This window comes from Scyliorhinus torazame, chromosome 9 (assembly GCF_047496885.1).
Source record: "Scyliorhinus torazame isolate Kashiwa2021f chromosome 9, sScyTor2.1, whole genome shotgun sequence".
NCBI lineage: Eukaryota > Metazoa > Chordata > Chondrichthyes > Carcharhiniformes > Scyliorhinidae > Scyliorhinus > Scyliorhinus torazame.
In genome coordinates, this window is record NC_092715.1 from 61,334,984 (window position 1) to 61,349,480 (window position 14,497).

At 49.7% G+C, this 14,497-nt stretch overlaps 1 protein-coding gene across 2 annotated transcripts in view; it reads left to right on the forward strand.

Annotated features, from left to right (window-relative positions):
• The window catches only part of arsb (arylsulfatase B), a 134,514-nt gene that overhangs the window by 79,569 nt on the left and 40,448 nt on the right, over positions 1-14,497 (forward strand). For both annotated transcript variants that reach the window (XM_072515997.1, XM_072515996.1), the window contains exon 6: positions 11,591-11,661. In XM_072515997.1, the coding sequence (XP_072372098.1) occupies positions 11,591-11,661 (71 nt within the window). The remainder of the gene's footprint in view (positions 1-11,590; positions 11,662-14,497) is intronic.

Here is a 14,497-nt window from a genome sequence, read left to right on the forward strand (position 1 = left end):
TGCACATCTGAGTTTGAAGGTGGAGGTGACCTTCCTACAGGAGATGCACCTCTGAGTGAAGGACCAGGTTAGGTTGAGGAAGGGATGGGTGGGACAGGTATTCCACTCGGGATTTGATTTAAAGTCGCAGGGGGTGGCCATTTTGTTGAACAAGAGAACGGGGTTTGTGGGGGCCAAGGAAGTGCGAGACCCAGTGGGGGGGAAGATATGTGATAGTGAGTGGGGTGCTGGAGGGGACGCCGGTGGTGCTAGTCAACGTAAATGCGTCGAATTGGGATGATGTTGGATTTGTGAAGGGTTTGCTGAGAGCGATCCCTGATCTGGATACGCACCATTTGATTATATGGGGGGGATTTTAATTGTGTGATGGAACCGAGGGTGGATGGGTCGAGCCCCAAGTCAATGGGATGGAGTATGCGGGAATTGTGATATCTAATCGTGTGCCGCATTGGCTGGAGGTGAGGTTAAGCGAGGGGCAGGTGCAGAGGCCGGGATGGAGGCTAGATTCTGGTTTGTTGGCGGATAAGGAGTTCTGTGAGGTCAGCAATCGGGGAGTATGTGGAAATTAATCAGAATGGGGAGGTGTCGGCGACCATATTCTGGGAGGCGTTGATCAGAGGGGAAATTATCTTGTTCAAGGAACACCGGGACAGGAGGAAGAGGGAAGAGCATGGATGGCTGTTGGATGAGATAGTCGTGCAGAACAGGAGATACGCGGGGGCACCCACCAAAGAGTTGCTGGTGGAGAGGAAGAGGTCGCAGGGACAGTTCAATAGGTTGATGATGAGGAGGGCAGTGGGCAGCTTAAGGAAGGTGAGAGGTGTGGAATACAAATCTGGGGAGAAGACGAGCTGCGTGCTGGCCCACCGGCTGAGAGGCAGGCTGTGTCCAGGGAAATGTTAAAGGTGCGAACGGAGAGGGGGGGGGTAGTTGGTCTCGGAGCCGGGGAAGATTAATGAGGTGTACTGGGGGTTACTATGCAAAGCTATGTCAGATGGGGAGGAAGGTGACATGGGCAATTTCAGGATGGATTGGGGTTTCCAAGGTTGGAGGAAGAGAGGAGGCAGGTGTTGGAGGAGCTGTTGGGGCTGAGGGAGGCGATTGACAGCATTAGGGGGGTGACCTCGGGGAAGGCTCCAGGGCTGGATGGCTTTCCGAGGGAGTTGGAGGGGATGTCGGTGTTGATGCCACAGGTTTAAGCCGGGGGGAGATGGATGGGATGCACAGGAAGTGGAGAGAGGTGGGGGGATGGTGAAGGTGAGGGATCTGTGGAAGGGCAGTCTTGATTCAGTTCAAGGTAGTTCATAGGTTGCATATGACCCGGGCGAGGATAAGTCGGTTCTTTCAAGGGATGGCATACGAGTGCGAGAAGTGTGGGCGAGGACCGGTGAATCATGCGCACCTGTTCTAGGGCTGTGAGAAGAGGGATAGATACTGGGAAGCGGTGTTTGGGACATTATCTAAAATTGTGGGGGTGGAGATCAGGCCGGACCCAATGGTGGAGATGTTTGGGGTATCAGAAAAGCCGGAGCTGATGGCGGGGAAGGGGGCCGGGCCGATGTGGTGGCCTTCGCTTCTCTAATTACTCGGCTGAATTGGAGGTCGGATACGCTGCTGGAGGTGGCGGCCTGGCTGTGGGGCCTGTATGACTTTCTCCAGTTGGCAAAGATCACATTTGAGTTGACTGGGTCGGAGGGGGGCTTCAAGATGCGGTGAGAGATGTTCATGACTATGTTTGAGGAACAGTTTGTCGCATGGGGATGGGGGGATAGGGGATAAAAAGGGGGAAAATTGTACAAACTGTGGAGTGTGTTGTATATGTTACTGTTTTTAATTTACACATTTGTAAAAAAAAAAATGCATTTTTATAAACTTGCATCTTGAGGAATAAAAACTCCACTGGAAAATCAAACCTTGACTTAGAGAAGTGAAAGAAAAGAACTAGATTAAAAGTGGAGGTTTGCCAAAAGTGTAGCGAATCTGAAGATCCGGCAGGTTGAGAAATCAGCAAAGGGGGGATTAATAAAGAGAGAGAAGATGAAATTCTGAGAGTATAGTTGCAAATGTAAAAACTGATTGCAAGAAATGTTACACGTATTTCGGAAAGAAAGAGGTTAGCAAAGGTAAACATGGGTCTCTGCCAGAGACACGAGAAATTAGAACAAGAAATAAGGAAATGGCGTAGACATTAAACAAATATTTTACATCTGTCTTCACAGTAGAAGAAACAAAGAACATATGGAAATTGTGGGGATTGAGCCTGAAGAACTTAATAAAACCTATGGGCAGCACAGTGGTTAGCACAGTTGCTTCATAGCTCTAGGGTCCCAGGTTTGATTCCCGGCTTGGGTTACTGTCTGTGTGGAGTCTGCAGGTTTTCCCCGTGTCTGCGTGGGTTTCCTCCGGGTGCTCCGGTTTCTTCCCACAAGTCCCGAAAGATGTGCTGTTAGGTAATTTGGACATTCTGAATTCTCCCTCTGTGTACCCGAACAGGTGCCGGAATATGGCGACTAGGGGCTTTTCACTGTAACTTCAGTGCAGTAACACTGTAAGCTACTTGTGACAACAAAGATTATTATTATTATTATTATTATTATACAAGAAATAAATGCTGGAGAAATTAATGGGAATAAAAATCAATCTGATGACCTCCATCCTGGAGTTTTAAAATAGGTGTCTACCGATAGAGTGGATGCATTGTTTTCAATCTTCTGAAATTCCTTGGCTCCTGGAATGATCCAGTGAATTGGAAGGTATCAAATGTAACCTTGCTATTCAAAAAAGGGAGAGAGAAAATGGGCAAATACAGAATTTACAAGTCAAAGTTCACCTGACATCAATAATAATCGGGAAAATGCAAGACAACTATTAAGTACACTTGGAAAAACACCATGTGATTAGGTAAAGGCATCATGACCTTATGAAAGGGAAATTGTGTTTTGTCGAGAGTTTGTTTTTAAAGGATGTAACTGTCCGGGTAGGTAAGGGGTAACCAGTATAGGATACGTGCAGGCAAATTCCCCGCTTCCCCAGCCGCATGTTTCTCAGCAGCGTGCTGTCACTCGCAGCGGGATTCTCTCTTCCTGCCGCTGGCCAATGGGATTTCCCATTGTAGGCACCCCACGCCGCCTGCAGGGTGCGCTGCCGGCGGAACGGAGAATCCTGCCAGCAGAGAATTCACCCCATGGATTGTCTGATGGCATTCAATAAGATACCATGTCGTTTGATTGTTGCACAAGATTAGGAATCAAGCGTTTGGGGTAACATGGATCAAGGATCTCTTTTTTAATTTGATGTACCCAATTCTATTTTTTTTCAATTTAGGGGCAATTTAGCATGCCCAATCCACCGACTCTGCACATCTTTTGGGTTGTGGGGTTGAGACCCACGCAGACACAGGGACAATGTGCAAACTCCGCACGGACAGTGACCCAGGGCCGAGATTGAAATCGGGTCCTCGGCGCCGTGAGGCAGCAGTGCTAACCACTGCACCACCGTGCTGTACCGGATCAAGGATCTCTTAATGGACTGAAAACGAGTCAATTTAGGGGTAGCAGGTTGTAACCAGTGGAGAGTCACAAGGATCAATGCTTGAACTTCAGCTCTTTACAATCTACATCAATAATCTGGCTGAAGGTAGTGAGTGCCATATATCCAAGCTTGGCAATGATGAAACCTAGGCGGACAAGTATGTTGTGGGGAGGCACAAAGAGGCTATAAAGGGGTTGAGACTGGTTAAGCTTTTGGGAAGGTAGGTGGAAGATGGAGTAAAATGTGGAGAAATCTGTAATTACCCACTCTGAAAGGAAGAACTGAAAAAGATAATTTTGTTTTAAAAAGGGGAGAGACTGGTAAATGTTGCTCTGCAGAGGGATTCGAGTGTCCATGTACACTAATCACAAAAAGGTAATATGCATGTACAGCAAGCAATTAAGAAGGCAAATGTACATTAGCCATTACTATAAGGGAGCTGAAGTATAAAAATAAGGAAGATTCTCTGCTATTTTATAGGGCTTTGGCGAAATCACATCTGTAGAATGGTGTACAAGGTTTGGTCTCTTTAACCAAGGGAGAATATACTTACCTCAAAAGTATAATAATAATAATTGCTTATTGTCACAAGTAGGCTTCAATGAAGTTACTGTGAAAAGCCCCTAGTGAACAAAGGTTCACTAGATTGGTTTTTGGGATAAGAGGGCTATTATTCGAAGTGTGATCAAGGAGGATGGGCCTATAGTCTCTGAAGTTTAGAAGAGTGAGAGATAATTTCAATAAATATATATAAAATTCTTAAAGGCCTTATTAGGATAGATGTTGTGCAGCTGTTTTCTCGTGCTGGAAGTACTGAACTTCGAGTCATAGGGCGCGATTCTCCAGAAAACGTTCGAACTGTGGTAGCGAGCGGGAAATGCTCGCTCGGCCCAGCATGGCCGGCAACGCAATTCAACATTAATAGGTCCACTTAACGAGGCCTCACGGGCTTCTCGCCATAAATGAAGGCTCACCAGCCAATTCGCCAGCCCGCCCCTCGCTAACAAGGTTGAGCAGCACTTAAGCTGCACTTGCTCAGCTAACCTCAGCCAGCTCGTAACAATGGTGCCGAGAGACCAGCCCCAAGATTCGGGGATGCTGACCTGGGGAGGCTGCTAGATGTGATGGAGACCAGGAGGGATGTCCTGTTCCCCTGAGGTTCCCGGAGGGTCAGCCACAGGGCAGCCAGTGCTGATAGGGTGAGGTGGCAGCAGCTGTCAGCTCGGGGAATGTGACCAGGAGGACTGGCCTCCAGTGCAGGAAGAATGTCAACGACCTACACCAGGCAGCACATGTGAGTAGACACCAACGCCCTGCCCCCAACTCCAAATGCGACCCCCAACCCTCCCTTCATACACCCCCGCCCCTTCCACCACTGTGAACCACGCAAGTGGCTAATGATACCCCCTCTGAGTCTCCTCAGGAAATGCTCGCCCATAATCGTCGGGAGAGGGCCCAGACTGGCGGAGGGTGCCGGTCTTGAGAATCCTCACCTCCGTCGAGGAGCGTGCCCTGGAGGTGACTGGGGTGGCCGCAGAGGTGAGGAACAATCGGGCTCCACCCGGGGGAACCTTTCAAGCGTGCGTTGAGTGGCCCATCCCGCCCACTGATCACATGTCCATTCTCACGCAGGTCCTCCAGCCAACGGCACTGGCCCATCCCGGGTGTCAAATTTTCCTGACTCCTCTGGAGAACTCCTCGGAGGAGAGCTCCGAGGATTCGACCGTCGCGGCACAGATGTCATTCCCACCCTCCACCAGCGCAGATACACACACCTTGGTGGGAAATGTTAGTGGTCAGGCTTCTGGGGCACAATCTGGTGAGCACCACACCGCTGATGATGCACATCAGGTGGAGGCAGGAACCTGCAGGCGAGTCGGAGGGCTCCTGGAGCCCAGGGCCCAGCTGAGTCCCAGCCTGATGCTGAGCCTGTGGTACAGGTTACCCGGAGCTGATGGAGACATTAGGGAGCAGCCGGGACATTCAGAGAGAGATGTCAGCAACACCTCAGCAGGTCCATAGTCGGTTGGAGGAATCCCAGAGGCTACGGGCACAGGTGATGTCGCTGGCAATGCGTGTCACTGAGGCCAACACTGCTAGGGTGGCGACCGCAGTGGAGAGCCTGGTGAAAAACTTTGGCATCATTAGTAGAGATGTCCAAGGCGTCGCGCAATCAGTGACGGCCATGGCTGAGGATCTCGGCAGAATGTCCGACTCACTGTGGGATGTCACCCCCCCCCCCCCCCCCCCCCCCCAACCCCCAAATCTGGCTGTGGACATGTCCCTGGGGTTGTGTCCCATCTCCTGGGTGCTCGAATGTTGGCTGCTGCTTGTGTGATGTTGCCTCCCACAGTGTTCAGGTACAATGTCCACCATAAAGGCATGATTGGGATGCTCGGCAATGACTCCCACACGCTAGATGGCCCGCCCGCCCACTGGAATCCATTTGGGTTGCATGAAGTGCTTGCTTAACCACGATTGCTAATTCCGTATGAACAATAGCCTTCAGTTGCATGGCCAGAGGCCTCTGCAGTCGATGGGGGTTATGGGTGGTCAGTGGGACAGACTGGCAGGGATGGGTAAACTATCCTGGGGTTGGCATGGTGGTGCTGCGAGCTGTTGCCTGCCGGTTGTCCCTCTGTGTCCCCCGCACCCTCCTATCACGTCCCACCCCTCTATCACGTCCCACCCCTATGGAGGGTCCCCCAAACCCTGCCAAGCACTGGGGAGGCAATCCCAGCACTCCCGGGCTCTTTGCCTGTGAGCAAAGATGGCTACTCACCTCTTCTGCACCCCACAGATGCCCTTCTGCCAGGTTCACATTTTTCAAAAGGAGTAATGATTGGCGCCAGTGTGACCACTTTCTGGGGAGGCCGCTGAATGACGGGAGGCCGTTAGATAATTGGTTTTTCGCCACACCGCAGCGGGATCCTGATTTCGCCTACGGGAGCAGGCCGGTTGCATCAGAAACTGTTTGGCACCTGGCGTGGTTCTTGTCTGCTGTTCACCGACCTCGTTTCGCTTGAGCGACAGCGTATCGAGGCTGGAGAATCGTGCCAATAATCTCAGGATAGGGGGTGGTCATTTAGGACTGAGATGAGGAGAAATGTCGTTGCTCAGAGGGCTTGAGTGTCTTTGGAAATTTGTACCTTAAGAGACCAGTGGATGCTCAGTCGATGAGTAAACTCAAGGCAGAATAGGAGCAGAACGACTTGACACAATGGGTAATAAATATGTGATCTAAGCTACTGTGGAAGGCTCTACCGTGGAAGGCTGATTAATAATGGTAGAAAGTTAGGCAAAATAAATCTTTTAATTCAATTGTTGTTAAAAAAACATGATGAGACATTGATGGGTCTTTCCTGTAATTTATATTTTCATTGTCCGCTATTTTTGCCAAGTACATTCAAAACAAGAACAACATTTTTGAAAGGTCATTTGCTCGCTCCATTCAGCTGGGAAATATTCTGCATGCAGAAGAGATCTGCACTAAAAGGGTGACGGGGAGCAGGAACAGCCAGATCTATCCTATCCCCTTTTAAGGACAAAGATCTGGATTTTCCTGGGAGTTGGGGGGACTCCTTGGAGAGTGAAGATGGTGTCCGTGACCCCATTTCCATAGTTTCTAATTTTCAACTGGGCCGTTTAAAGATGCAGGCTGATTCTGGCCACCAGCCTGCAGTCCAGACATGGCCTACTCCATTGTTGAGGTAGGCACGTTCCAGTCCTTCCAAACTTTAATGGAGTTAGGAAAGCTTTTCGAAGAGTCGTGGGTAACTGTGCCACAGAGGTGTTGCAAACCTTAGGATGGGATTTTCTGGCCCATCCCACTGTGTCACTTTCATTCCCATTCATATTGGCTCAGTCAAGAATGCAAAATTAGGCTTAGCTAAGAGTCTAGATATTAGAGTGCTTAAATAGCTGTGTCCCAGGGAATATATTGCTTGCTTGACAGCTCTGGATCTCTGATCTCTTCTGTTAATCTCACAGTGTTTATTTACACAGGATAAAAAGGTTTCATGTGCTTACAATTTCGGCAATTGATACTTTAAAAGATCTGGATGACTGACACTTTTATTAGGCTCTAGTGAATGCATTTTTAAGGCTTGCGGGGAGGTCTGTGGTCACGTTGTGGTCTCGAGAGATCACAAAGATTTTAAAATGGCATCTTGGTCTCTCGCTGCTCCGAGGAGTAGCGAGAGACCGGCGGGCAGTGCAGAAAACATGGCTATGTGCGGCCTCAGCCACTCATTCCCCGCTGAGGCTCACACACTAACCCGAGTGTCGTTTGATAGCGTTGTGTTTCTCGGCGTTGCGAGCATCAGGAAACACCCGGCTAAACTGGCTCGCTATGGGACTTTGGTCCCATTTAGTTAAATCCCTCCTCCAGTCTGACTGTCCTTCCCCTAATGTGTACACCAACACGTTTCTGGTTTCATCCTTGTTAATCGCGAATCAGAATGGTCACTAATAAATGTTACACTTGGCAGCTGCGAGAGAATGTTCCAAGGAGGAAGGCGGGCCACTGAATGAACAGTTTGCTTTGTTATCTATTAACTCAGTGACTCTCCTCAAAATGAGAGTTCAAATTGGTATGTGGTGGCATGTAAATGAGGGTTTTAAGGCAATCCCTCCCTTGTGACCTCTGAACAACTAAGTTTCGTACTGCTCTAGGAATGTGTGAAATAACCTTGTTACAGTAGGCTTCACTGTTGTGCTGTAAATGACCGATTGGGTGAACAATGCTGGGTTTGTTTCTAAGCAAGGTTAGTGTATACGCTTGCTGGGGGAAGCTTTCAGCATCTGTTGATTTGTAGTGAAATTATTTTTGTTTTAGTGATTGCTACAGTAATGTAAAAGGAGACCAATTCTGGTGATGAATTTGAAATTTAGAACTTGGTTTTGCAGAAAAAAATGGTTATGCGGCTTGGCCAATGACTTTGTGGTGGTTTAAACCCTTGAATTTGAAACTCTTATCTCATTTTGAAATAATTCATTGGCTGTGAATTACTTCAATGAAGGAAGGGCTGTCATTTTGAGGTGAGATATTAATCGGAGGCTCCGTTCACAAAAGATCCCATCGCACAATTTGGTTTGCACTGAGTGCTGAATTTGAGGTTTGCACTGAGCTGAATTTGAGTGCTATCGTGAGAGCTTAGTCACTGAGGGATAATAAGGGTTCATTTATATCTAAAGTCTAGTCTTTTATTTAGTTAATAAACTGAAAAGTTGCTGTTTGGTTTAGAAGAAGGTGAATTTTCAATCAGCTTTAAACAAAGGTTCTACTTGTTAGCTCTTGCAACTGGAGCTTGTTAATTAGTTAATTGGATTAGGCCAGTTTTCAGAGGCTAGATTCACAGTATAAAAGTGAGCCATCTACAGTGCTGACTTTGTTTGCACTGAGTGATGAATTTGGGTGCATTTGAGTGCTATAGTGAGAGTTTGGTGTCTGAGGGAGCTAGGTGAGGAGGGACTACAGTTCTCCTTTCATTTCATTTCCTACAGCACGGTAGCATTGTGGATAGCACAATTGTTTCACAGCTCCAGGGACCCAGGTTCGATTCCGGCTTGGGTCACCTGCCACCTCCGCCCTCCAGTCCTGATATATCCGAACCTCCGCATTCTCCCACCTGCTGCTCCTCTCCTTCTTGGCCCACCTGAGCACACACTCCCGATCGACGAACCGATGGAACCGCACCAACACCGCCCGCGGAGGCTCGTTAGCCTTGGGCCTCCTCGCCAACACACTATGGGCCCCTTCCAGCTCCAGGGGCCCCTGGAAGGACCCCGCTCCCATCAGCGAGTTTAACATGGTGACCACATAGGCCCCCACGTCCAGCCCCTCCGGGAGGCCCAGAATCCGCAGATTCTTCCGCCTCCATGTTCCCCGGGGCAAACTGGTGATTGTCGCAAATTGGAGACCAAACTGATGCTCCCACTCCCCCCACGTGCCTTCTCCATTGGCCCCAGATCCGCAAAGTTGCCACCACTATAGGGCTGGTGGAGTACCGTGCCGGCGGGAGCGGCAGGGGCGCCGTGATCAGGGCTGCCAAACTGGTGCCCCTGCACGAAGCGGCTTCCATTCGCCCCCAAACCGACCCCGCATCCCCCATCCACTTCCTCATCATAGCCATGTTGGCCGCCCATAGTAGTTACTAAAGTTTGGCAGCCCCAGCCCCCCTTCCCCTCTGTTACTCTCAAGCATCAATCTCCGCACCCGCGGGGACTTCCCCGCCCACAGGAATCCCGTAATCATTTTATTGACCCTCTTGAAAAAAGACCGCGGAATGAAAACGGGGAGACACTGGAACACGAACAGGAATCTCGGGAGCATTGTCATTTTAACCTTCTGCACTCTCCCCGCTAGTGTCAGTGGGAGCGCATCCCACCTCCGGAACTCAGCCCTCATTTGCGCCACCAACCGAGATAAGTTCAACTTGTGCAGACAGCCCCAGTCCCGCGCCACCTGTATCCCTAAGTATCTAAGGCTGTTCCCTACTAGCCTGAATGGCTGCCACCTCAACCTACCCTCCTGGCCCCTCGCCTGGACTACAAACAACTCAGTCTTTGCCATGTTCAGTTTGTATCCCGAGAACCGGCCGAATTCCTTCAGGATTCCCATGATTTCATCCATCCCAGCCACTGGATCCGTGATGTATAAGAGCAGGTGGTCGGCATACAATGAACTGTGTTCCGCCCCCTCCCCCGCCGTACCAGCCCCTTCCAACCCCTAGAAGCTCTCAGGGCAATTGCCAGTGGCTCTATTGCTAACGCAAACAGCAGTGGGGAGAGAGGACACCCCTGCCTTGTCCCACGGTACAGTCTGAAATAGTCAGATGTCGTCCTATTCGTCCTCACACTCTCCTCCGGAGCCTGGTACAGCAGTCTGACCCAGTCGATAAAGCCCGCCCCGAACCCAAACTGTCCCAGCACCTCCCATAGATAGTCCCACTCGACCCGGTCGAAAGCCTTCTCGGCATCCATTGCCACAACTACCTCTACCTCCCTACTCTCCGGGGGCAGCATGATCACATTCAGCAGCCTTCTTAGGTTGGCCACCAGCTGCCTGCCCTTGACGAACCCGGTTTGATCTTCCATAATGATGTCTGGCACACAGTCCTCGATCCTAGCCGCCAAGAGCTTGGCCCGTATTTTAGCATCTGCGTTGAGCAGAGAGATCGGCCTATAGGACCCACATGCCTCTGGATCTTTGTCCCGTTTCAATAACAGGGAGATGGTGGCCTGTGACATCGTCGGGGGTAAACCCCTCTGTCTCTTGCCTCATTAAAAACCCTATCCAGCACCGGCCCCACTATCGCGGAGAACTTTTTGTAAAACTCCACCGAATACCCATCCGGCCCCACGGCTTTACATGATTGCATGGCCCTCAAGCCCTTCAGTATCTCTTCGGTCCTGATCAGGGTCCCCAACCCATCTACCAAGCCCCTGCCCACTTTTGGAAAGGTCAGTCCATCCAGAAAAGGGGGTTTCGAGGTGCAAAGCTTACTATTGAAGTCCCTGAACACCTTGTTCAGCCCTGCCGGATCTCCTACCAAGTGGGCCCCCCCCCCCCCCCCCCCCCCCCCCCCCCCGTTGTCGAATACCTTCCCTATACCAGAAGTCCAATCCAAATGACGTTAATGACTAAAAGAGTATTGCCATTCCAAGTTAGCTTAGCTCCATTACCTCATCATGGAAGGATAAATTAATTAGGGGATCCCCTGTTCCATCAGATTGGGATAGAATGCAAAGATAATACTCAATGTGATTATTTAGAGAACCCTGTGAACATGGCTGTCTCTAACAGCTTGATTACCCAGTGCTACTATTCCAAAATAGTCTGATACAATATACAGGCATTGGCCAGGGACCTGATTTGCTTAAATCATAATTCCTTATTAATAGAGTTGATTGCTCAAATAAATATGCGTCTTCTCGCCCCCATCCCTTAAATTGTGAATAAACAATTTGAAATGCTAATACATTTTGAAGTGTTTGCCTGTATGACATTCTTGTTCACAAAGTTTTTGAAGTAAACTTCATTTCATCTTTCTTTCAGTGAAGGACATCCGTCACCCAGAACTGAACTGCTTCACAACATCGATCCACTGTTTGTTGATAATTCCCCATGTAAGTGTAACTTTCCGATGATGATCCTTGCTATCAGTCACTGCGCAGCGTCGTTAACTAAAAGGGACTTTAGACTGATTAATAATTTCCTGCTAAGTTGAGCTACCAACTGCATATTTGTGCCATGACCCAGATCAACTACCTCAATCTCATTTAACGTTGTCCAACTTCATCTGCGTTCATCCGCTGCTGAAACTCTCATCCAAACCTCTGGACCTGGCTATTGCAGTGCACTCCTGGATGGTCCACCCCATTCTGTCCTCTGTAAACTTGAGGTTGTCCAAAACTCTGCCCATGTTTTAACTCGCACCAAGTCTCATTCACCCATCACCTCTGAGTCTCGCTGACTTACATTGGCTCCCAATCAAATGATGCCTTGATGTTAAAACTCGCATCCATATTTTCAATTCCCTCCATGGCCTTGCCAATCCCTATCTCTAATCTCCTCCAGCCTTGCAGCCCTCAGATATCTGCGTCCATCCAATTCTGGCCTTTGACCAGCCACAATTCTTTTTTTTTTTTATTAAATATCTTATTGAAAATTTTTGGTCAACCAACACAGTACATTGTGCATCCTTTACACAATATTATATCTGCCCACAGCCCCTCCTCGATCTCCTCCCCCAGCTCTTCTTCCCATTTCCCTTTTAGTTCATCTACCATAGTCTCCCCTTCGTCCCTCATTTCCCTATATATATCTGACACCTTACCATCCCCCACCCATGTCTTTGAGATCACTCTGTCCTGCACCTCTTGTGTCGGGAGCTGCGGGAATTCCCTCACCTGTTGCCTCGCAAAAGCCCTCAGTTGCATATACCTGAATGCATTCCCTTGGGGCAACCCATATTTCTCGGTCAGCGCTCCCAGACTCGCGAACTTCCCATCCACAAACAGATCTTTCAGTTGCGTTATTCCTGCTCTTTGCCACATTCCATATCCCCCATCCATTCCCCCCGGGGCAAACCTATGGTTGTTTCTTATCGGGGACCCCCCCAAGGCTCCAGTCTTTCCCCTATGCCGTCTCCACTGTCCCGAAATCTTCAGTGTAGCCACCACCACCGGGCTTGTGGTGTAGTTCCTCGGTGAGAACGGCAATGGGGCTGTCACCATAGCCTGTAGGCTAGTCCCCCTACAGGACGCCCTCTCTAATCTCTTCCACGCCGCTCCCTCCTCCTCTCCCATCCACTTACTCACCATTGAAATATTAGCGGCCCAATAATACTCACTTAGGCTCGGTAGTGCCAGCCCCCCCCTATCCCTGCTACGCTGTAAGAATCCCTTCCTCACTCTCGGGGTCTTCCCGGCCCACACAAAACCCATGATGCTCTTTTCAATCCTTTTAAAAAAAGCCTTCGTGATCACCACCGGGAGGCACTGAAACACAAAGAGGAATCTCGGGAGGACCACCATCTTAACCGCCTGCACCCTCCCTGCCAGTGACAGGGATACCATATCCCATCTCTTGAAATCCTCCTCCATCTGTTCCACCAACCGCGTTAAATTTAACCTATGCAATGTGCCCCAATTCTTAGCTATCTGGATCCCCAGGTAACGAAAGTCCCTTGTTACCTTCCTCAACGGTAGGTCCTCTATTTCTCTACTCTGCTCCCCTGGATGCACCACAAACAACTCACTTTTCCCCATGTTCAATTTATACCCTGAAAAATCCCCAAACTCCCCAAGTATCCGCATTATTTCTGGCATCCCCTCCGCCGGGTCCGCCACGTATAGTAGCAAATCGTCCGCATACAAAGATACCCGGTGCTCTTCTCCTCCCCTAAGTACTCCCCTCCACTTCTTGGAACCCCTCAACGCTATCGCCAGGGGCTCAATCGCCAGTGCAAACAATAATGGGGACAAAGGGCATCCCTGCCTTGTCCCTCTATGGAGCCGAAAATATGCAGATCCCCGTCCATTCGTGACCACGCTCGCCACTGGGGCCCTATACAACAGCTGCACCCATCTAACATACCCCTCTCCAAAACCAAATCTCCTCAACACCTCCCACAAATAATCCCACTCCACTCTATCAAATGCTTTCTCGGCATCCATCGCCACTACTATCTCCGTTTCACCCTCTGGTGGGGCCATCATCATTACCCCTAACAACCTCCGTATATTCGTGTTCAGCTGTCTCCCCTTCACAAACCCAGTTTGGTCCTCGTGGACCACCCCCGGGACACATTCCTCTATTCTCATTGCCATTACCTTGGCCAGGACCTTGGCATCTACATTTAGGAGGGAAATAGGTCTATAGGACCCGCATTGTAGCGGGTCCTTTTCCTTCTTTAAGAGAAGCGATATCGTTGCTTCAGACATAGTCGGGGGCAGTTGTCCCCTTTCCTTTGCCTCATTAAAGGTCCTCGTCAGTACCGGGGCGAGCAAGTCCACATATTTTCTATAGAATTCGACTGGGAATCCATCCGGTCCCGGGGCCTTTCCCGCCTGCATGCTCCTAATTCCTTTCACCACTTCTTCTACCTCGATCTGTGCTCCCAGTCCCACCCTTTCCTGCTCTTCCACCTTGGGAAATTCCAGCCGATCCAAGAAGCCCATCATTCTCTCCCTCCCATCCGGGGGTTGAGCTTCATATAATTTTTTATAAAATGTCTTGAACACTCCACTCACTCTCTCCGCTCCCCGCTCCATCTCTCCTTCCTCATCCCTCACTCCCCCTATTTCCCTCGCTGCTCCCCTTTTCCTCAATTGGTGTGCCAGCAACCTGCTCGCCTTCTCCCCATATTCGTACTGTACACCCTGTGCCTTCCTCCATTGTGCCTCTGCAGTGCCTGTAGTCAGCAAGTCAAATTCTACATGTAGCCTTTGCCTTTCCCTG